Genomic DNA, 23,490 nt, shown 5'->3' on the forward strand with positions numbered 1-23,490 from the left:
TTGAGTAATGTGATCCTTAACCCAGTGGTCGACTGGCAGCGTCCCATTTTGGGTTTGTCCTATCAACAGGAGAATGCATACTGCGTCCCGCTAATAGGCCCCTTTAGTATATCCTGCATTCGGTGGTCCCTTCTTTCCTATTACATCGATCCTTCTCGAGACGTATTCGACCGTGTTTTCCCTGTCTCCTCGATCAGTGACAGCTAGTTCATCGATCTCTGCGATGTCGTCTGGCAGATTAGCAGGGGGTTCCTGCAACGGTTTCTTTCCGGGTCGTGCAGACGCCGCTTTGCTCGTCTCCGCTGTAGCTATGGCTATCCAGCGTTTTCCTTTGCTCGATCGATCTTATCAATGCGTCCGATCGAACGTAAGGGTTTGGTGAGGATCGTGTTAATCTCAAAAACAGGAATCGTGTTTGTATTGTTGTGATCCGAAACGGGAAGGTACGCCGCTCGTTGGCCGTGCGATCGCGTTGCCGTGCGATCGTGTTGCTGTGCGATCGTATTACCGCTCGTTCAGGAAGGACCTATGCTTGTTGTTTATAGAGCGATATAAACAATCGCGATAGTGAGGTCGTAGGAACGTAGAGTCGGTGCGATCGATGTCTGGGATTGATAATGGTCGGTGATCGATATCTGGCAACCGTTTGGTCGTATATAGTAACTCGATCACTTGTTATTGGGCAGTTGAGCGTCCAAATGTCGCTCCCCTTAAGAGTTAGGGTTGTCGATATCGATCATATACAGTCATAGATCGATAGCCGAGGTAGCGATCGATCGATATCAGATTTGGCGTTTGTGTTAGCCGTCGAGTGTTGTTCTTGATCGCCTGGCAGGGCTACTGATGGACACTGGTGCGATATTGTGAACGCAACGGATAGCCGCTAATGGACGCCCTGTGCGGAGGGAGGAAGACCGCTAATGGATGTTCCTGTCCCTGTGTAATCGTCTGAACGACTAATGCGTTCTAAAGGGTTGCTACCATTTATTAAGAGCACTTCTTAGATCGGTTGGATAATGATTGATTGTAGAATCTATCTGCTAGTGCGCTAGAAATAAGGCAGGTCCTATACGTATCAATGCCTGCGATACGTACATAACATATTAAGTCGGCTAGCAACTAAAGAAAAAAGAGAACTAGTGGAATTTGCACTTATATATATTACTTTAATCTAAATAATACTTTATTCAATATAATATAAAAAGTATAATAATTTACTAAGATTATTTAGCTTATATTTTATAAATAGTAATGCTAAAAAGCAACTTATTAATATAATATCTTTTATTAGGCTTTATATATCCTATATAATCTTATATAAAACTATAGCTAAGCTAAAAGATAAAAATATATAATAAATTATATATTTTTTCTATAATACTTAAATAAATAAAGCTTATAATAATTTTAACTTTCTAGAATATTAAGTAAGAGAATAGCTAAAAGATAGGAAGACTTTTATTTCTTTAATAAATAATATTATCTTTAAAAGCATTTATATACTTAAATATAGCTTAAAATAAAGCTAGTAGCAACTAGAGATCTTTTTATTACTTTTGTAGATTTTATATAATATAACTATAAACTAGTATTTCTACCTAGTAAATCTTTAAAAAATAAATAATTATTATAATTAAAATTTAATAAAGTATAAGTATATTATTACTTCGCTTATTTTATAATTAAAGCTAGTTTACCTACTTTAAATCGCGAACTTAATATAAATAATAACTTTATTATATTTAAATTATATATAGTCTAAGGAAAGTTATATAAAAAAGTTTACTATTAATTAAAATTTATAAAATATATAAATAAATAATTCCTTTAGCTAGAAAAAAAAAGGCTAAAATATTAGTAATAAAGTATTATCTACTAGCTTCTATCTAGCAAAATAAAAGTATAAATAAAAGTACTATAGCTATTATAAAAAATTATAAAATTATTTAATATAAAAAAAACTTTACTAATAATAAGTAAAGGATAGACTTAACTTTATAGTATAGTAATATTAAGACTATTTTTTATATTTAATCTATTTAAAAGATATAGAAGTAGATAGCATAAATATTATATAACTAGAAAGAATAGGTTATACCTATATTAAACTTTTAGTATTTAAAGTATAACTTTTTAAAGCTTATATAATATATTTATTTTAATAGTAGCTATTTAAATAAATAGGCGACTTTATAATATATTATAGATACTTAGAATAAATTTATTATTTAACTAAATAATTTTACAAAACTAGAAAAACTTTTAATATACTTTTACTAAGCTTATGTTTTAGTAATCTTAATCTTTAATTAAAAAATAAATATATAAAAAAGGAAAATACTTTTATTCTAAATAATAACTAAAGCAGTATTATAGATATAATCGCTAAATTATAAAAACTTTGAAGCTTAGGTTTATACTATTATAAAAGTAGCTTATTTTTTAGATTTAGCTAATTACTATAACTTAGAGCTATTAAATAAATATTAAGTTAATTATTAATATTTTATTTGCTATATAGATATTTATTTTATATTATGTTTTATAATTAAATAAATAAATATTAAGTTATTACAATAAGCTATTACTAAGACTTATATACTCTTTTAAGTAAAAGGGGTAAAAACTAATAATTATAGCCTAGAGTTAATATATTTATTGCAAATAATTAATAATAATTTAGTAAAAGAAAACTTTTAAAAAGCTATTTTATTAAATATATTTATTAATTTCTAAAGAATAAAAAAATTAATATTTAAGATAAATCGCTTAATAGAGTTTTTTAATAGTTTTATATTAATTATAAAACAAACTAATTAAACTTAACAAAGCTTCTATTAGATTTATTAAAAGAAATTATACTTATAATACTATATATATTATAGTTAAAGCTAGTATTTAAAAATATATTAAATTAGTTATAAAAAGGGTTTTACCTTATTAAAAATAAATCTAAAAATATTTAAATAATAGCTATTAATTTCTATAAAAAGGACTTTATTAAAAAAAATAAAAAGTAATTTATAGCTTATATTATAATTAATCTTATCTAAAAAAGCTATTAATAGCTAAGTAATAATGATAATAAATATAATAAATATATAGTAATTAAAATAAATTTTAAAAATAAATTAAAGCTTAATAACGACTTTAAAAAAACTAACTTTTATGTAATTTTAAATATTAATATTAATATTAAAATAGATAATTTTTTTGCTAAAATCTTATAAAATAAAATTTTTTAAGAATTATTAAATATTACTTATACCATAGTAAAAGGCTTTACCCTTAAGTATAAGACCTTATTAATAATATATATTGCTGCTAAGGGAATATATACTATCGCTAAGGGAGTAAAAGAAAATAGCTTAAAGCTCTAAGCCCTTAGAAAAATAATAAAGTAATTTATAATTATTTAAAGTAATAAGATAATACTACTTTACCTAAAAGTAGGCTATATAGCAGCTTCTTCTACTTTTTTAGCTTTTTTATTTACTTTTTTTTTAATATATATATACCTATTCTTTACTTTATATAAAGTTTTTTAATTAGCTAGTTTTTACTATTTATTATAGTTATAATATTAATAGTTATTTTATTATTAAGCTTTTTTTTATATATAAGCATTTAAGTATAGATAGGTTTCTAGTAGCTTTGCTTAGTTTTAAAGTATTATTATTAGTTATAGTTACTAATAAAATTTATATATTTTTTATTAATTTTAAAAGTTTTTTTTTATTATTAATTAATATATAATAATAAAGTAATAAAGTATCTAAAAGTAGTAAAAAAAGCTTTAGTAAAAAACTTTAATAATTTAGCGAATTTAGAGCGATTATTAATATTAATTTTTTATTAATAATAATACTATAATAAATAACTATTTTATTCTTAATCCTATAATTATTAAATATTATTAAATATTATAAAAACTAATTATAATATATAGATAATAAATAATTATTTATATATCGCTATACTAGTAAGCTATTAATAGAAACTTCTAGTAAATCTTTATCTATATTAAAAGTAAATTTTAAGTTTTTTAAAAAAAAAAGATAGTATTAGCCTTTGCTAACTAAAAGGTAAGAGTTAAGCTATTACTATTCTTACTTTTTAAAATAATACTACCTAAGCCAATCGCTTGCTTATTAAGATAAAAAAGGACAATAAAAAGTAAAAGAAGATCTATAAAATAAAAAAGACTAAAACTAGTAAGGAGAATAGTAATAAGTATTTAGCTTTTATTATTACTATACTTCCTATAATAAGAAATATTATTTAATATTTATATTTAATACTTTATTTAACTACTATAACTATATTAAATATAATATAATATACTTTAAACTAAGTTATATAAGTAAGCTTTTTAGCTTAATTATTATTATTTATTTATTATTTTATAGGATAAGATATTTTTATATACTAAACGTAATATTATTAATAATTACTAGAAAGAATAAAAATAGCTATTCTATAACTTTAAATATTAGAAACTTAAATTTAAAGCTAATCTTAGAAAGTAAAAGCATAAGCTTAAAGCTTTAAAATGGTTAATAATTATAGAAACAATTAAGAAAAAGACTAAGGAGCGCTATATAAAGTAGTTCTTAATAAAGTACTTTAATATTTTTAAGCTTTTTATTATAGCTTTAACCTTATTCTTTCTTTATAAATAACCTATAGTTTTATAAAAGAAAAAATAACTTTATATAAGGGATAAAATATTATTAAATAATACTAAAAGAGATAAAAGTAAGCTTATAGCTTTAAAAGCTAGAAAGCTAGATTTAAAGTAATAGTCTTATATTTAATAAACTTAATAATAGCTAGAGAATATTATAATTTCTTTTTTTATCTATAGTTTTAAATATATTATATAATTTTTATATTATAAAATTATAGATTATAATATAGATTAGTAGCTTAGTAGCTTTATTTATATTAATAATATAGCTTAAATTATAAATTTAGCTACTGTTAACTTTAGTATTAATAATTATTTATTATAAAGTTAAAACTTTAAAAAGTTTTTTTTATAGAGGCTTTACTTTAGATATAAGGTCTTTTTAACTAATTTATAGAAACTAATAGTTTTTCTAAACTATATAATTATTTTTTAGCTTTTTAAGAATTGTATTTGCTACTAATTACTCCTACTTTTATTCTTTATTAATTTTAATTTATAGATTTTATTTATTTATTTCCTTAATATTAAGCTTTTAAAGCTTATAGAGGATATTTTAAAGATTTTTACTATATATATTATATAAAGTTTATTTTTAATAATATTTTTTAATATTTATTATAGTTATAAGCTAGGAAGCTTTTTAGCTAATTTAATCTTTAATCTTATTAAATATAATTAAATAGCTATTAATTAGTATTTTCTTTATTTTAGTTAATATTTAAGTTTTTTATTATATTAATAAGAAAGCTAATTCTAAAGATACTTATAAAAAATATATTTAATTTTTATTTTTACTATTAATAAATAAAATTTAAGTATTAAGCCTAGATTATAAAAAGAATAATATTTTTTAAGCTAAGCTATATCTTTATTCTTATATATCTTATCTCTTTAAAGCTTATATAGAAAAGAGTATTTATATTTATTATTATTAAAGATTTTAATAAAGTTTAAGTTTACCTAATTTTTTCGTTTTATATTCTTAGCTAATTAAGTACTATTGCTATTTTTTAAAAGGGTCTATAACTATATTAAAATATTTAAATTATTTTTTCTAGTTTCTTATTTTAAGTTATTTTATAACTTAGCGTTTGCTATTTAATATAAACTAGCATAGAATAATTATTTATTTATATTAATATTTATAAAATAATTTATAATCTAAAAGAAGCTTCTTTTAATACTAATACTATTCTTCTATATCGCTTTACTTATATATTAATAGAATAAATTAAGATTTTTTAATATATTATAATTAATAATATTTATAATATTTAAATTATTAGCCCCTAGCTTATACTTTTCTATAGTAATAAAAATTTAGATATTAAATAATTTAGCTAGATTACTATAGTTATTAGGTTTTTTAAACTTAAATAAAATTCTTATTTTATTAAAGTCTACTATAAATATAAAATATAATTAGATTTAGTCCTTTACTGTAGGTAGATATTAGAATTCTAGAAGTTATTTTAAATATATTAATAAGATAAATTATTTAACTTTTAGAATAGTTTAAAAATAGAATATAGTTTTAGGATACTAAATTAACTTAAAAATAAGATTTATACTAATAAAAAAATACTATAAATCCTTAAAGCTATTTATCCTTTTTTAAATAAATATTATATAGATTATAATCTTTAAATCGTTATTTAGTACTTAAACGATTAAGTTTAAGAAATTAAAACTTATTACTTTTTTTACTAATACTTTTGCTATAGGTTAGAGGGTGGCAGTTATAGCTAAATATAGTATTTAAAGTAAATAGGCCCGCAGAACGCTTAATTTAAAGTATTTTAAACAAAAATCTATTTAATTTCTAATATAATAAACTTTATTAAATATAAATAAACAAAGTTAGTTATAAAAAAACTAAAATTTAATTATATTTTTATAGAATTCCTTTATAAAAATCAATTTTAGTTTAATAAATATTAATTTAAATTAACTTATATTTTAACTATAATATTAATAAATATAGTTCTTATTTAAAAATTAAGTAAATTTTATATAGCTATTATAATATGAATTAAGTTTATAATTATTAAAAATTTAAATAAAATTTATATAAAATTTATATAAAATTATAGTTAAACTTTATTAAAATTTTATATAGATTTTTATTTGCTATTTAAACTTTTATTAAACTTTTAAGTAAATAATATTATTATATTAATTAAAATTCTAAGTAATTTTTTATTAGAGATTAAATAAAAATTAGAAGTTATTAAGGTTTTAATATATAAAAAGTAATTATAAATTATATATAAAATACTTAGTAGTAATTATATATTATAACGCTTATATATAATTATTACTATTATATATTATAGCTTAAGCGTTTAAGATTTTATTTATAGTTATTATTACCTAATATTATATAATTTTTAATAATATAATAACTAATACTATATAAAAATAATTAAAATAAAATAAAAAAATAGCCTAAGAAATTAAGCTTTTACTAATACCTATTTTTATAATTAATATTATTAACTCCCTTTAGTATATTACTTACTAAATTATATTAACTTAAATAAGTTTTTTTATAAATTTAAATAATTTTTTTATATAAAAGACTATATTAAATTTAATTATATTTTGTGTTATAGGTAGCTATAGATTTGTAAAAACTAAAAGCTTATAGATAACTCCTATTTATATATTTTTTATAACTTATACTTTTACTTTAATTAACTTTTTTATTAGCTAAAATACTATAAAAAGAAGCTTAGTATTTACTTCTAAGTATTCTATATTATTTAATATGTTATTTAATTACTAAAAGCTATTTATATTACTATTTAAAAAACTAAAATAAATATCTATCCCTATAGTTATATTTAATATATTATTATTAATATTTAGGCTTTTACTACCCTCTATATAATAGTAAAATAGTATATTTAATATTCTTCTTTTATATATAAAAACTACTTAGTCAAAGTTTATAAAAGAGGAAAAGAAGCTTTAAAGCTATATATATTATTAATATTACTTATAAATATAAAAAAGGATATAAAGGTTTAAATAAGCTAAGAAAAAGGCTAGAATTAGTTAATCGCATATATTAAGGTAAAAATATAGGGGCGTATTATTAAAAACTTAATATTTTAAAAATTTAGTATAAATTATATATTTAAGTATTTATTTTATAGTTTTTTAGGCTTTTTTTAGTCTTATTATTATATGCTAAAAAAGTTATTAATATAAAGCTGAAAATTTAAAAATACCGACTTTCCAGAGCAGGCATGCTATTATAAAAAGCCGCGAAGCGAACTAAACTTTTTATAGCCTGGTCCCCACGCTAGCTTGCCTAGCCTGGGGACTAGCACGCCTTAGGAGGCAATTCAACCTAATGGAAATTGAAGTTTCCCAATCCACCAACGACCGCTTTCCTGGTGTCTTGTCAGGCACAAAAATCTTTTCAGCGATGGCAACTATCGCATCGAGCATCAGAGCCTTCGCTACTGAGATGAAGATCTTTTAGGAACACTCATTAGGACAGTCAGGCGGGTCAACGATTCTGATTGCACCCTCACCAGCACCTTTCGGCCGCCAATCTCACATCGCTTACGTGGTCCAACTAGAGTTGTGAAGCAGTCTCATCGTTAGAGAGTCAAAACCCATGCTGTTAGCTTGTATAAAGCTCTTGGGGCTGGGTCGGTCAAGGTGGGGGGCGAAAAGGGGCCAGGACACACGGGCTCCGGAAATGCAACGATCCTTCGCCGGATACCTATCGAATCTATGATGCTCTCTCTAAAATGTTGTGCAGAACTTAGTGGTGGCGAAATCTGGACCGCGCTGCTCTCGTGGCTGTTGCTCAGCGGCCTCGGCGCATACATTGCCTCGAAGTTGGCCGTCTCGAGAAGAGGCAATCGTGATCTTGATGGCTGTGTGATGGACTGCGTTCTCAAGCAATGTTGTTGACTGGTCAAAATCTTATTGCGCAGAGAATGGTGGTTCTTGGACATTCCCTATCGCTCGAAGCATTTGCGAATTGAAGATTGCTACATGGATTGAAACAGTCGGTGACCCTTGCCATGCAAGAGTGGCTCGATGGTCTACTGGCGCTTTTCAAGCGAAATTGTTCGCTTTTGTGATTAAAGCTCGCTAATTCAATCGGTCCTCAAAAAGTCCTAAATGGATAGACTCACATCGAGAACTGGGTCACAAGCATTTCTCGGTTCAATGCGCTTCCTCTCGCAAAGACAGGGAAGGGTTAAAGTAGTGGCATTTGGATGACACACCCGTAAAAGATCTCTTGTGCGCCGATAATATCGAGAACTAAAGGACGATATAGATCTATAAGATTCACGAGGCGGAAGGCTGATTCGGTGACAAAGCCCTTCGCAAACCCGAGATAATGCCACTTTCTGAACCGTGCTGGCCAGAATAAAAGCAGCCCCAACCGCAGCGATCGATTTGCAGTCTTCGGAATGATCAGTTCAACAGGTTGAAGGAAGTGCGATTTCGATGGTGTGAGAGGCTTTGTCTGATAGGCGGCCCTAAACGACTTGTCTCATGTTCCTCAAACCCCATCCTCAAACTCCATCAAAACTGCGTCTTGGCCCTTATGATAACCCCCGAAACTGGTTAGCCCTCTGGACCAACAGCAAAACTCGTCCGGCTCATTTGAGTATCATTTCGACGTCGTTCTGCAAGCCTTTGTGTATCTCATCAAGAGTAAAATCATGTAACACCAAGATATTTGCTTAGAATCTAGAGCAAAGCTGCTGTATCGCACACATCATGCCAGCTAGGTTTAGTTCACATCATCTTCCGCCCGCCATGCTGAAAATACCAAGCTACATTTTCTGACGCACTCATTGTTCCCTGTAGAATCTCCATGGCCCCATCAGCCCGAGGTGTGCTTGCTTCCGGCGTCTGGGCCTGGGTCAAGTTTGACTATTTGGGGCGCGATTCAGCAAGACACACCAATAGTGACTGAGGAGGGCTGAAAAGGCGAGAGCTTAGAGATGGTGTGACGAATGTTGGGTCAGCTTCAACATACACGGCCGTCTGAGATCAACACAAAATCCGTTGGGAAAAGACCAGATGGTGCATTTTCCAGTTGTAATAGCCCCACAAAGTCTCCCCCCCCTCCCCCCTCCACATTGACATGAAGTTTTGGGGTCGACAGCGTTCCTGTGGGGCGATGTGGAAGAGTGTCAACAGCTAGTAAGTGAAAATAACCATCCATTGCCGTATATATATTTCGTACGTCCGATCAAGTGCAAGAGTATACGCAGTCTCATCTTCACATAATAAGTACATCGGAGGCTCGTTGATAATTCGCTCTTTGACTTCATTCGCTACTCTCATTCCCATATCAACTGATACATTTCCATTGGACGATGAAAGTCAACCTCTTCTCGACATTCCTCATTTTTGGTCTCTTGACTCACGTCTTTGCTAATGTAGCGAAGCCTCGCTCCTTCCGTAGTGTCAAGAGATATGAAGACGCTATCTTGATCTCAAGAGCAGAACCGGCTGATGGTGGTGCCTCGCCAGGCGGTTCCTCTCCTGGTGCCCAAGGGTCCCAGAACTCTCCTGGTAAAGATAGCTCTTCTCAGCAGAAGCCCGCTCAACAGCAAGAGAAACCCGCGCAGCAACAGCCAGCTCAGCAACAGCCAGCGCAGCAACAGCCAGCGCAGCAACAGCCAGCGCAGCAACAGCCAGCGCAACAGCAGCCAGCTCAGCAACCCAAGCCCAGTCCTCAACCGAAGCCAGCTGAACAACAAAAGCCTGCATCAGACCAAAAGCCGGCCCAACAAGAACCAGCTCAGCAACCAAAAGAGACCCCCAAAAACCCCGCCCAGCAAGCGCCGGGGTCGCACCAGACTCAGGGTAAAGTTCCTGATCAACAACCAAATCGTCAACCAGCAGCCGGAGGGGATGGCAAACAAGCCCAAAAATCACAGAGCCAAGGTCCTGCAGCAGATCAACCAGCTCGGACAAAGGCGGCGGGAGAACCCAATGCCGGGAGGCCTACTCAGAATGCCGAATCAAATCAAAAGCCGACAGGTATGGCGGGTGATCAAGTAGTAAAGTCCCGGGACCAGCAGGATGGAAGACCAACAGCTCAATCAAATCCAGCCAAGTCACAAGGCGCCCAAAACAAAGCAGGAGACGGCAGCTCAGAGCGTGAGTCTCTACCCACCGGTAATGGAAGGAGTGGCAATCAAGCCCATTCAGCCGTACCTACCAATGGAAATGGCGGTGAGCAAAAGGAGCAGCGGACCGAAGGCCACGGCAGTTCAAGGGCCTACCCAACAGGTGGCGCATTTCAAACATCAGGAGCAGGAGGTCAATTCCTTGACCGGGAAGAAATTGCGAAGCCCACCCATACAAACGACGGAGGTGTTGGAGACGCTTCTAATTCAGCAGACCCAAGGGCTTCCGCACTGAAGACCGATGAACGTGGCCTTGCAGATCAAACTACACCTGCAGGAGCAGCCAACACAAACTCTGGCAAGGCTGGTAACACTGCAGCTGGACATTCGCCCACTGGTACGAATCCTAAAGAGAGCGGCAATGCCAAAAGTAAGCCGAGTGAAGCTGCTACTCAGACTAAAGGCCAAGGTCAAGATACAAACTCAAAGCAGACAGCTCATCCAACATCTGGACAAGACAATGAACGGAAAACTTCTGAAGGAGCACAAACGCCTACAGGTCATCATACGACTGGGGATGGAAGTAATGAGAGTAAGACTCGCTCCGCGGAGAAGGGTGCTTCGACCGATTCGCGTACAGGTGGTGATAAAAGCAAAGGGACTCAGACTGGTTCCGCTGACAAGGACAGTCCCACAAGCAAGCCTACTGGACATCCTACGGGTGATGCAACAACTGGGAAAGAAGAGAGCGATTCCCATCGTGCCACTGGAACTCCGACTGCTGCAGGCAAGAGTGGCGATCAAACTCGTACAGGCAAAGCTACAAGTCATCCTACTGGTGATGCGACAACAGGCAATGGAGACAAGAGTGGATCTCATCAAGCCACTGGGAGCCCGACTGCTGGATCTGGAGGGAGCAGCGTCTCATCGGGTGGGGAAGAGCCCACATCTGGAAGTGAAGGTAATAGCGGCTCCCACGGTGCAACGCCTAGCCCAACGGCTCGATCTGGAGGGAGCAGCGTCTCTGCGGGTGGGGAAGAGCCCACATCTGGAGATGGAGGTAATAGCGGGCAATCTGCCACACCTACACCTGCACCAGGAAGCAACAGTCAATATCCCAATGGAGACACCCATGTTTGGGCTCGAAGTGCTACAGTCTTTTCTGACATAGGACTTCCTTCTGCAACTATTCCAAGAGCTTCAGCTATCCCGTCCCAGTCGATAGACGGCCCACTTCCTACCAATTCCTGCAGTGGAGTCGCCAAACAAAAGCAAGCCCTTAGAGATCAAGGCGGTACGGATGAAGGTAAAGAGCTCCAGATTCCAACGTTTCATATGTACGACTGATTGTTATGATCTCTCTAGACTACGCCATCTCCTCAATGGAGAAGTAAGCGATCCCTGCCGTTGCTCATTGGATATCCAAGACTCACTAAGCGTGACTTAGTTTCGGCGATAATTGTGGCTACGATCAAATCCAGCCTGCTAGTACGGACAATAAAACCGGTGATTCCATGAATTGCGGCCCTTTCAGGAATAATGGTGAGCCATTCGTTCCCCAACTCTCACCATATGCATGCGTTGCTGATGTATTTAGTTGGTACTATCAAAAAGGCTTGTACCGACGTCACTGCAGGTGGCGCATCGGATGACGAGATTTGTGATCGTCTCAAGTAAGGACTTGGCGCAAAGACCTACCTCTAGATAGGGATACTGACTGGAGAATAGGGATACCACAACGGCCCTGAATTGCCAGCACGCACAGATCGATAAATGGGGTCAAGAGGGGTTTTACCAGATGCAGAGGTACGATCTGCCTTCATTATCCTACGGTCTTCAAAGTCCGGTTGCGCTAACGACTCTCGATACAGATGTGGCCACATGTGTTCTACCGATACAAGCGATCAGCAAAACTACCAGTACGTCTTGATAATTTTCCCACACCTTCTGTTGATATCGCTATCAGGACGCTGATGCTTCGAGACCTAGGTGTGTCCTTGGTGATGATGGCAAACCCAAACCGGGGACGGGAACTTGCCAGGACGAGACCAACGCTTATAACGCTGCAATCGATCATGTCACTAATTTTGCAAATCAGAATCCAAATAATGATCTCTCGGGTGGATATTATTTGCATCCGATATGAGGAGGGTGTGAAAGGGGTCTCTCTTGAGATTGATCAGTTGGGAGCAAGATCCTTGGGAGAAGGGATGGTAGAGTAGTAGATTTTGTGAGGATCCAATGTTGGCATGGGTGCTGTGAATATTACGAGTGCTCCAGAGACATGGAGAATACCGAACATAAGACATTGTTGGTGTCACTAACTTCCTAACGATACAATTATTGCATCCCTGCTTCATCGAACATCCCCTACTTGTCCCTTCTCCGCCCCCTTCGGCCTTCACCCCCTCCACCCCCTTCATCGCCCCACAACCCATCCCCTATCCTCTCTTCCCCTACCACACCCAGCAATCGCAGGATTCAGGCACGTCAAAGCCCCCCCCCCTCCATAGCGACGCACCAATTCCGATTCAAGCCCGCCTGGAAATCAATTTTAATCAGCTACATCATATCAACACTCCTCAACCTACGCTATCAATATAATACTAGGCAGGTCTCGCCTTCGGTTATGGCCGGTCGTGTAGAATTGATGGATGGCGCCGTCCTGGGGCTGGGATGGACGTGGAGGAGAGAGCAAGATTCCGTGTCAGGCTTCCCGATCCAATCTTCCTACCACGCCCCCCCCCTCCCCCAGCTCTGTTCCCGAAGAAATGTTGGGAACTCGTCGTTAGGTTCAACCAGCATCTGTACGAGTTCAACATATGCGGGGGCTCTACTTTGTAGTCATTGTGCGGTAGGTGTGAAAATTCCATAAACCTTCCCCGAACATCTCAAGGGTCCCGTCGTCCTCTCGCTGCTGTGCAGCTGGTTCGGCTTATGGGAGATTGGAGTGTTCATGTGCTTGATACTTTTGGTGCTTTGCCAGGTTTTATGACCTTTACGCTGCTGATGTGGACACAATGGCTTGCGTTGTTTTGTGTCTCATTATCAGCATCCGTTTTCAAGCCCTTCTTTTTGCAGAGTTAGGCCGTTTGATGGTCAGTTTGAGACGATTATTTTCCTGGGAATAGCCCTTGTTAGTCTTTTTGTTTAGATTAGTAATACTATTTCTGTGGAATCATGATCTGACATGCCGCCTTCTTCCTCCCAGATTCTCGATACTTCAGTCAGGAAGGAATCGATGTTTTGCCGTCTGTTCTGAGCATGTTCTCGAGGATACTGGTGAAGTGAGACAGTCGGGGGAACTGTGTATTCTCGATTAGCTGGTGGAGTTTGGTGATGGTATGTGAGAGCGTGGGAGGTGCAGTGTTTTCATTGGGAAAGGGGCATGGCATGGGACTTAGAAAGTCGACCAAGGGATCATGCAAATTTCAATGTAGACGAACTCATGTACACACAAAATGAATAGTCCTCGGGTACCTGTAAGAGGTAGTCAAAAATAACAAGCAGGCTGCACGTACAATATATGGATTACGAGAGGGGTTGATGCAAAAGCAATCAAGGGTGTCACGAAGATAATGACATCTCGGAGTCAGAGTGCGCTGGGGCAATTCTTTTAATATCTTTATACTTCAGGCCCATTTTCAATTGAACTTGTGCTTCTCTCGCGGAATTATTAGTTTTGCTCTTGGGCAAGCAGTGGTGGTGGGGTTTAATTCCACGCTAAGATCTATTTCAGTGTGATCGCCTATCCGTTGAGGGTTGTCGTCAATAATTAATCTCGTTATATTGTGGGTATGGTGCTCGCAATGTGTTGACAAAGTGAATCATTTCCATCAGCTGCATTTGGTATAGCGTCAAAACCGCTGAATGACTTTGGATCGCCACCTTCGATTTCAAGTTGTTACTTCTATCCATCATACCTACTCATTTTACATGAATTATATCCACGTTACTCAATCATGACTTAATGTAATCGCGGTTGGGCTATCCCAATCCATCCTACCGAATTTCTTGCCAGGCTCAAAGCCTATCAACAAAGTCGAGAGGCTATCGATGTAATCTACGACTTTGCAAGCCACACCAACACCAATCGAATCAGCAACTTCCCACTCGAAATCCTCGACATGATCGTCCACGAACTTCTGGACAGCTACTACCACTCTCTGATATCGCATGAGCAAGGTGTTGAAGACTGCTGCTCTCGTCGGTGTTTAGACAACAATCGACTGGACCATCTCAGCGAAGCGGAAAAAGCAACGTACAATGAGAGACTGGTTCTCCATGTACAAGGACAGACAAATCTGGATACGTCTTTCCTGTCGCGGGTTAATCTGCAGGTGGAGAAGCTACGTAAGCTCAACAGGAAGCGCCATTACAAAGCGTTGAGATCAATCAAGAAATCTGTTAATCATCTCAAAGAGACTTTCAAGGTATGTCCGCAACTCAGATCACCGACACACTTGACGTCTAACACCTGCAAGTCGTGGCAGTGGGCCAAGCAACATGACATCGGCCTGGTTCGAGACTTCGGAATACGCCCAGGCCTCAAGTCCACTGTGCGCCGAATCCGAGACATCGAGTTCTTTCCCTATGAAATAGACGCAATCCACGACCAAATCAAGAATCCCACCTATATCTATCGCATCCAGATGGACGCTTTTCTCCTTCTGCCCGTCAGCGAAGCAGAGCACGCTCAACTCCAGGACAAAATCTCCAAGCAGCCCTGTTATCTGGAAGATCATAATCTTCTCATGCCGGAAATCCAGAAGCAAGCACTCAAAAAGCTGGCGAAGACGCTCAACATGCTTCCTGCAGGCGATTCGCGTCTCAAGCTGAGGCAATTAGAGACTGCGTTGGAGCTCCTGGGCGGTGAGAGTTCTGGCAGTGAGGACGACGATTATGATGGGTCAATCTTGGGTGTTAAGGGGAATAAGAGATATCCACATGGAGATAGGTTTACTGGGAAGCCACGGCTCATTAATCTGCAATGAGTGCATATGGTGAAGTGGGAGATTAATTCTGCCCACCCATTTGAGCCTAGACACCATCTAAATTAAAAATCGACTTATAGGTGCGTGATCACGAAGGAGCAATTGGAAATGTGACTTTTTGAATCCGAAAATCTCGGCTGCGAGGGAAAGTGTGTCAGTGAGCAGAGATGCAAAGGATGAAGCGCTCATAGTGTGCGTATATTGTAAAATATTAGTGATGAACAGTGTCGGAAGATTTGGAATGCCTATTGAAACCGTTTCCCATTGTTTGTCGGTTGTTAAAAGACTTCAGTCGTTGAGATGCCTACCATTGTGTACGTTCCCCTGCTAGACAGAAGTCTAGTCCACATCCGTGCCTGACGAAAATGATCCATCCACGCTATTTCAGGGTCGTTCGGAATTGCAAATGTCGATGCATGATGGACGACCCAGGTCTTGAGAACTTTAATTCAATGAAGGTCCGTTCTCGAACACCCTCCCCATGTCTCTCCTCCCACATTTCGTCTGTTATACCGCAGCCAGGGGGCATCTTCGCTTCCTTGAGTTTTCCCATCCAATGTTGCCATTTGAGCTGGCGGCGACGCTCATGATATGTATGGCTATGAGACGAGCATTCGATGCAATCAATGTTGAATGCGGCGTATATTGCTTCAGCGCGTGGAAGAAGGTCTCTTAGTTTTTTCAATTCGTCTTCCAGAGACCTCTTACATGGCCAACAATCTAGGTTAGACGGTTCGAGGAACTTGGAGAATTCTACGAATTGGTCGTCGATCGGCACGGCCACTTTCCTTCTCACAAATTGCTCTTTCTTGTGAAGATTAAGCAGAACGTCTGAATGATCGAATTCGAATCGGTATTTGGAAAGTACGATCGGCAGGCATTCCTCAAAAAACGTCATGTGAGCGTTGAGAAGATTGGGGTATAGTTGTGATCTCTCGTAAATGATATACATGTTCAAGACGCCGTCATCACCATCAACGTCTGAGTTCCACATCGCGCGGGATGCGAAGTGGTCGTCGATCACATAGTGGTATATCTGCAGACGAAGCTCTGTTGGGAGTCTCAGTAGTGGGGACATCTGAGCCGATATCGTGATTGTTTAGTTGATGGAAAGGTGTTGGTGTTGGAAAATCGTAGGCTCGAGTGCGGAGGCTTGCAGGGGAAGCTTGGCAGATTAATACGGGTGCGACAAAGCTTGGCAGATTTCCAGGCAGAGGACATGAATCTCCACCGTTCCCCCTTGGTAAGATTGCATTCTTGGAAGGAAGAAACTATTTGTGGGCCATGAGGGCTTATATAAACTTACTAATCAACACTTGATCCTGTCATCGTGCGTAATACCACGTTTGGAGAAGTATCACGTTTGCTGTGTCTACTTACCTATGACACCAACATTGCAACCCCATCTATGCCATGCTAAGGATTATCTAGTCTCGGTACCTCTTCAGCCTACTCCCAGATGATTTCATGTCACCCTGGGTATGTCTTTCCTTGACAGGGCCGAGTATCTTTAATCCCAGCGTTGCCGACTCCATAGCCGTCGAACCTCCTCAGTATTTCACCCCCCTCGTCAAAGCGAAGACTCGATAGCGTGTACGATGAATACGGCAATGGCTCGGGCAGAAGACCTCGAAATTTGAGTGGGTATTAAAGAGTGGAGCGTGCAGGAAGACACGAGACACTTGTCATGACATAAATCTTGCCCTCATTGGAAATACCTTGGCTTCAGGTGCCAAATATGATATGAGGATAGAAATGACTTTGTTGTCGAAAATTGGGGAGAGGAAGACCATGCTAGCGAAAAAAGACTACAACTTGCCACCCTAGGCTCGCGAACTGCGAGCGGACCTCTTGCTTCAGAGATGTCAAAGAGGCGACGAAGTGCGAGTACAAATCAAGCACGCAATGGTGTTATTTCATCAACCGAATCCTCCGTCACGCACGTATGTTGGGTGCTACCGACAACGTTTTGACTTCTATAAAAGAGTGTTCTTGGGAATATATGGCTTTGTTGGAAAGCCTACCCGATTTACCGCAATGTCAAGGCTTTGTTAGAAAGTCTCGGCATATCAATACTCAAAAATCATATAACTCTGTTGATTGGGCAGTCCATCACTCTCCAACCCCACAAATCTCAGAAAACTTCCGTCATTTCGTTTTCACCAATTCCTCGATGCTGAATCAAATTTCCAGGGATCGACCTCTAGAGCTGTAGACGACAACGTCAGTCGCCAGCTTCCAGACAGGTTTCGTCGTCCTTCCAATCGACCGTCTCAGGCGACAAAAGCCTAAAGACTCGGAGGGTACCCGGGGTGCCCCCGCATGGGATCATCACTTGCTCCGTATGCGAGGCTTGTTAAGAAAGATTGTCCGGTCCCTAGAGGGAGCTTCTCGGCACCTTCAGGCTCCCTATAGAGTAGAGGGTGAAAAGGGCTCCCAAAAGGGACCGGGCGATCTTTCTACAGGAGCCTGCATGCACAGCTTAAATGTCCCCATGAGGGGGGACCCCGTGTCCCCTTCGAATAAGGCTTCCTATGGGAGACGGTTAACTGTAGCGTATTGCTATTTCTCACAAAGGGAGGGAGGAGGGGGAGAACGTTACGATGTTGAATACTCTGCAATCCGTTGACAATCCTGCTCACTCAAGCGAGGCCAAGGGTGCCCATGACGGCGACGACCTTGTCAAAGTCTTTCGAGTCCTCCCACACGGCGCCAATAATAGCCTCAATGGTGTCAGATATTGTCCCATTACCAAGAGGGCCAAATTGGCCCGGATGCTTGACGATGAAGGCGTCAAGGCCAAGGCTATTTCCCACACTCGCCAAATTGTTGTTTGACAGAGTGGTCGACACCATGTTATTTCCTATGCCTATGGATAGCATCAGGTACATCTTCCTCGCCATCCTCAAAGATTGTACAGACCTCGAGCGGCGTTACTCAAGTACCAGCGCGTAAGCAAGGCAGCTTTCATGAACGCATCTCCGACAAGGGCAAGACGCTTATTCCCATCGGCGAGATTACGGCCGCCGATATCCCGTGATACGGCTCCCGGTGCATGTAGGGCCTCCCACAAGATGTCAGGGTCCTGGAAAACGCAGCCAGTAATGGCTTCAACGCCTTGAAGCATCTGGTCCTTGCGAGTGGACATCGCTGCCAGTGTGCGTGGGATCGATCTTCGAGAAGTAATATCAAAGAAGCTGAGGGAGTGAGGCCTTCTTTTCCAAAAGCCATTCCCAGCCTTTTCGATCCACCATGACGTCATCAACCAGCCCCCTTGGCTTGGCGATATCTTTTGCATTCCACCAGCAACGGTATCTCCACCTTCATCAGCGAAGTCCTCGTACATCCATTTGAGGCGCTTGTAGGTTGTCTCTTAGCGGTTGTCCACATGATAGAGTCGCCCGTCTCTTGTGCACTTACTTCGGCTCTGTTGTTGTTGTCGTAAGCCGAAGCCGACGGTGTTCTGATTCAGGAATAGGGAGAAGCCGAAAAGCTTTAACGTCGAGAGTGTAGAGAAAGTCGGGGCGTTGGTGATGGATCTTTCGCTGAGCGCCCCTGTTGTTCGAGTCTTCAGAGATATACACCCTGAAAGGTCACGGCGGGACGGATTTCGTGAGCACTGAGGGGTTGGTGTCGTGGCGTTTTACTCGTTGCTATGTCTAGTACGGATTAGAAATGGTGTTTTGAATGGGTAGATACGTCGGTTGGAATTATGCGTACTTCTTGTCGGGCAATCTGAGTCGGAATGTGCTTGAGTCGATTGCGTTGTAGTGTCTTGCAGGATTCAGTATAGAGAGCCTGTCTCTCTGTCGAGAGCAGCTTGTTTGAGAAGCGTTTTATCGTCTTTTACGGCTCGTGTGATATCATGGTGAAGCCGAGCTTCATCCTTTGGGAGATGCTTTTTCGAGCCTCGTCTTGTCATATACGTGCGCTGCCGGCAGTTGGCTCCTTTTCGTTGCTCGAAAAGCTCTGGTCCTGGCAAGAAGCTAAGTGGGGTCGAATGTCAAAGCCCAGCCTTTGTTCTTTCGCGCCATTATAGGGATGAGCAAGGAGAACATGTTCACATACGGGGATAAGTATTTTGAGTTCAAAGCGGTGACCTAAGCTGAATTGGTAGGGTCAACCCTTCACGGATAACATTGTTAGTGAATGCGGCTGGATTCCTCGCGCAAGACCCGCATTGAACAACGTACTGTGACTCTTCGCCTCAGCAAATTTGCGAGATTTGAGGCTTATTAAGGAAGGAAACAGTCTTCAAAGTCTAGCGCTTCCTCTGAGCCATGTGAAATATGCGTGAGAACGTCCTGATTGCACAATATTTGCATGACAATGGGCGGCAAACAGATTAACATCATCTCCAAATAGCTTCACTATTTCCTTTCAATAAGTAGTTATTACACTGTATACATGGGTTCTCCGACGTGGCAGTTGAGCAGAAGCGCGATAGAAAAGTCATCTTGGTACGAACCAAGGGGTCAGGATACGCGCGAGGAGGATTGACGACCACGAAACACCAGAAATTGAGCTGTGTCTTTGTATGTATTTTATTGCTGTCATGTAAATCGCTGAAATTTCTGTGAACACATCGCATAAGAGCTGCTCTTCAAGAAGGATTTGCAAGTTTTTCGTTTTCTCGCCTCGGGTTTCACCCATCAATCTCCACTTAGAATCTGATACCAAAGAGATAAGATCGCTGGTGGCCTTTAGGTCTACCCCGCATGATGCGCCCTTGCGTCAAGATAACGCAAGATCCAGGCCGTCAGTTTTCGTTTCCGTCTACCTGCCCATCAATTCAATCTTTGTCCAGATCGGCAAGCCATAGTCTGCCAATATAATCCTTGGGCACTTTGAATCTATGGTGTCCACTGTCGCCGGAGCAAATACCCATCCCTGTCGGGTCTACCATCCAGTTAATCCAACGCCGACAGTGAGAGTATCGCGGCCCCGCTAAAGGCATAAGATTCAGAGCTTTGGCCGCGTTCGCAAGGGCCACCTTTTGGCTTTTTTTAATGAGCAGTTCGTGGTTGTCGTGAAGTCGAGTAATTTTCTCTGCCCTATCCAGAATCCTGTGATATTCCTGATCCTCTACAGGAAGCAGAAGAAACGCCTCAACTTTTAGACAGTAGACAAAGTTATTAGAGCCGGAATGATCTTTGTCTTCTGTTTTAGCTATGTAGTCGCCAGTGTCCTTTAGGTAGACTCTGCTGATTTTGAGGTACGGGCGAACAGTGTCGCCATTGTTACCAGCGTGTACACTGGTATTATTTGTCCAAGACCACGCCTGATGTGTGTCAGCTTTTGCAGAGCATTTTTCCAAAGTATGGACATGCCTCAAACTCAGCCTGCAGCCGCTCGAATTTGCTGGCGAAGACTTCCACGGCTTTGTAATGTCTGATCCTATCGTTTTGCAAAAGTTTTTGCGACTGATTGTAAATCCCAACCTCAAACGATTCCTCTCGATCAATGCCCTCTCCGACTCCATAAAGATTATCAATCGCCGCAAAAAGATCGCTTTCTGCTTCTGTCATGTGTTCTTGAATACAGGAGCCCATTTCATGCCAGCAACAGTCGTTCTTCCGGTGGTCATCTATGCAGTCTCCGTAAGTGATCTCCAAGTGATATTGAAATATCGCATTGAGGATTTCGTTAGGTAAACGGGAGATATAGCACGGGCTTTCGTGCTGCGCAAGCTGGTGAACAACGTTGATAACCTGCTGATTTGCCCTGTACGCGTCTATCCTGGCAAAGAATTCGGTCGGATCGACTGGTAGAGCCCAGCCCTTGGTGTTGCCCGCCATTGTTGAGATGGGCAATGTGGTAGCACTTTCACGGTGAAGGGAAGGAAGAGGGCGACAGTGAGAACTTGAAATTTGAGGCGGCAAACTAAGCCAATTTGGTGGGGTCAACACTTCACGCACGGATGATGACAAATCGGCTACACCTTCCTAAGTGGGTTCATCAGTTTTACATTTGGTCTTCGGTGAGCATGCATGGACAAGTCACTCTGGTAGAGCGATAGGGCTATGTGAGAGCGAGTAGTCTATGGAACCAGAATGCACGTTGCTGGGTAAGCAGACTGGCGATATGGAAAAAGGTACAGTTCGTAAAAAAAGCAGGAAGTTCAACATCAGACAATCTGTGGCAGCTTCAGATTGGTAATGACAGCTGGATGGGGTTCAATGAAAGGCTTGCTGTACATCTCTTTTCCCATGAGTGCCCCCCAATCCTTCAATGGTCATGCAGCTTTCATCTCTCTGTCCTCAGGTCTTCGTATCATCGACGTCAAGTAAAGTCGAGGTGTTCCACAAGCATTGCTAACTTGTGCGGTACTTCGATGAATTAGCCATTGTGCAGCTTTGCGCCTGAAAATCCACATGACAATGCTTCAGTTTCGTCTTAGTCGCAACGCTATCTCCCCTTCCCATCCATCGATATCCTCGATTGAGCTCATCAAAGACTGACAAGCCATATTCGACCTCTAAGGCCATCGCTCAAGGTCCCACCTTCGCTTCCAGGAGGTGTGCCGCTTTCAGTGCGATCTCTTCCCATAGATTCAGGCTCTCCTTGCACTTGTTCTTCGGAAAATGTTTGCATGGCTTTCGGTGGTATCATTTTCAGTACCTGTGCAGCGCTAAGGAGGGTGTTTTTCTCGTGTTTCAACATGAGTAGATCATGATATTGGCAGAGACGCTTGTTCTTGTTAATTACTGTTCGTAGCCAGTGATACCTGTCATCGTCAAGCGGCAGCAGCAGATAAGCCTTGACATCAATCGAGTTGATAAAATCATCATAGTCATCCAAATTTTCATCGTCGGCTCGGGCCCAAGTGTCGTGATAATCTTTCAGGTAATTTCTACTGAACCGTAAAATGGGGCGGATGTTGCAGTCATTGATAGCTTGGAAAATATGATTTGCTGGCCAACGCCACAGCTTTGGACTATCAGACCTTCTGGTATGGTAGGAAATTGAATCACAACGCACCTTTAGCCTAGCCTGAAAATTCTTCAAAAGCGTTGCAGTTGTGCTTAACGCCGTATAGTGTCGCACTCTGTTGAGTTGACAAAGCCCTTCCCTTTGTTCACCAACATCACGCAGGAATTGAGTCTCTAAACCAGCCATGTCTCCATTATCGATGAGATTCTCGATGTCTAATAAAGCCAACTCTTCAGCACGATCCAGATGCTTTAGCCGACCCTCATGGATGCATTTGCGCTCGCAACAGTCGTTTACCTTACGCTGAGGTTCTATCAACTGACGGTAAGACTTCTGTACGAGCTCAAAGATGATGTTGTTCAAGATTTCATGTGGTAGCTTAGATATAATGCTTGTAGCACATCGTTCCAGGTCATGAAGCTCATCGATCGCTGGTCGGCTCACCTCATAAGCCTTGATCCTTGCAATGAATTCGGCAGGCTCAATTGCCAGTGCCCACCCTTTATTAAATTCGATCATCTTTCGTCTCAAGATGGCGAACGAGTGTTCGTGGAGAGACACGAGGTGATATGGATGAAAGAGAATATCTGGAAGCTGAAGGTGGCGACATAAGCTTGTTTGGTGGTGTTGACACTTCACGAATGGTGACGAGAGCTTTCCTTCACTAAGAACACACCCCATTCACTCAGATGACTTGCAGCACGCGAGTGTGCAAGAACATCAGGTCAGATATTCATCAGAGACAAACACC

General features: G+C 38.9%; 6 protein-coding genes across 6 annotated transcripts; 2 read left to right on the forward strand and 4 right to left on the reverse strand.

Moving 5' to 3' along the window:
* Window positions 1-10,053: 10,053 nt before the first annotated feature.
* KY384_003966 (uncharacterized protein) lies at window positions 10,054-12,958 on the forward strand (the record flags this gene model as incomplete). The annotated part of the gene is made up of 7 exons (XM_044812475.1): window positions 10,054-12,118; window positions 12,178-12,202; window positions 12,260-12,354; window positions 12,410-12,485; window positions 12,541-12,618; window positions 12,684-12,731; window positions 12,802-12,958. 7 exons carry the CDS (start codon window positions 10,054-10,056, stop codon window positions 12,956-12,958), a joined length of 2,544 nt encoding a protein of 847 aa, XP_044671608.1.
* A 1,981-nt stretch (window positions 12,959-14,939) lies between these two features.
* KY384_003967 (uncharacterized protein) lies at window positions 14,940-15,806 on the forward strand (the record flags this gene model as incomplete). Its single annotated transcript, XM_044812476.1, has 2 exons — window positions 14,940-15,245; window positions 15,297-15,806. The coding sequence occupies 2 exons, from the start codon at window positions 14,940-14,942 to the stop codon at window positions 15,804-15,806; spliced, it is 816 nt and encodes a 271-aa protein (XP_044671609.1).
* Window positions 15,807-16,185: 379 nt separating this feature from the next.
* On the reverse strand, window positions 16,186-16,884 carry KY384_003968 (uncharacterized protein; the record flags this gene model as incomplete). The annotated part of the gene is made up of 1 exon (XM_044812477.1): window positions 16,186-16,884. The coding sequence occupies one exon, from the start codon at window positions 16,882-16,884 to the stop codon at window positions 16,186-16,188; it is 699 nt and encodes a 232-aa protein (XP_044671610.1).
* Window positions 16,885-18,448: 1,564 nt separating this feature from the next.
* KY384_003969 (uncharacterized protein) lies at window positions 18,449-18,954 on the reverse strand (the record flags this gene model as incomplete). Its single annotated transcript, XM_044812478.1, has 2 exons — window positions 18,449-18,675; window positions 18,729-18,954. The coding sequence occupies 2 exons, from the start codon at window positions 18,952-18,954 to the stop codon at window positions 18,449-18,451; spliced, it is 453 nt and encodes a 150-aa protein (XP_044671611.1).
* Window positions 18,955-20,598: 1,644 nt separating this feature from the next.
* KY384_003970 (uncharacterized protein) lies at window positions 20,599-21,604 on the reverse strand (the record flags this gene model as incomplete). The annotated part of the gene is made up of 2 exons (XM_044812479.1): window positions 20,599-21,087; window positions 21,185-21,604. 2 exons carry the CDS (start codon window positions 21,602-21,604, stop codon window positions 20,599-20,601), a joined length of 909 nt encoding a protein of 302 aa, XP_044671612.1.
* A 329-nt stretch (window positions 21,605-21,933) lies between these two features.
* KY384_003971 (uncharacterized protein) lies at window positions 21,934-23,258 on the reverse strand (the record flags this gene model as incomplete). Its single annotated transcript, XM_044812480.1, has 3 exons — window positions 21,934-22,032; window positions 22,269-22,736; window positions 22,788-23,258. The coding sequence occupies 3 exons, from the start codon at window positions 23,256-23,258 to the stop codon at window positions 21,934-21,936; spliced, it is 1,038 nt and encodes a 345-aa protein (XP_044671613.1).
* Between the last annotated feature and the right edge of the window lie 232 nt (window positions 23,259-23,490).

Source organism: Bacidia gigantensis (assembly GCF_019456465.1).
Source record: "Bacidia gigantensis strain McMullin 20006 chromosome Unknown contig_180, whole genome shotgun sequence".
In the NCBI taxonomy this organism is placed as follows: Eukaryota; Fungi; Ascomycota; class Lecanoromycetes; order Lecanorales; family Ramalinaceae; genus Bacidia; species Bacidia gigantensis.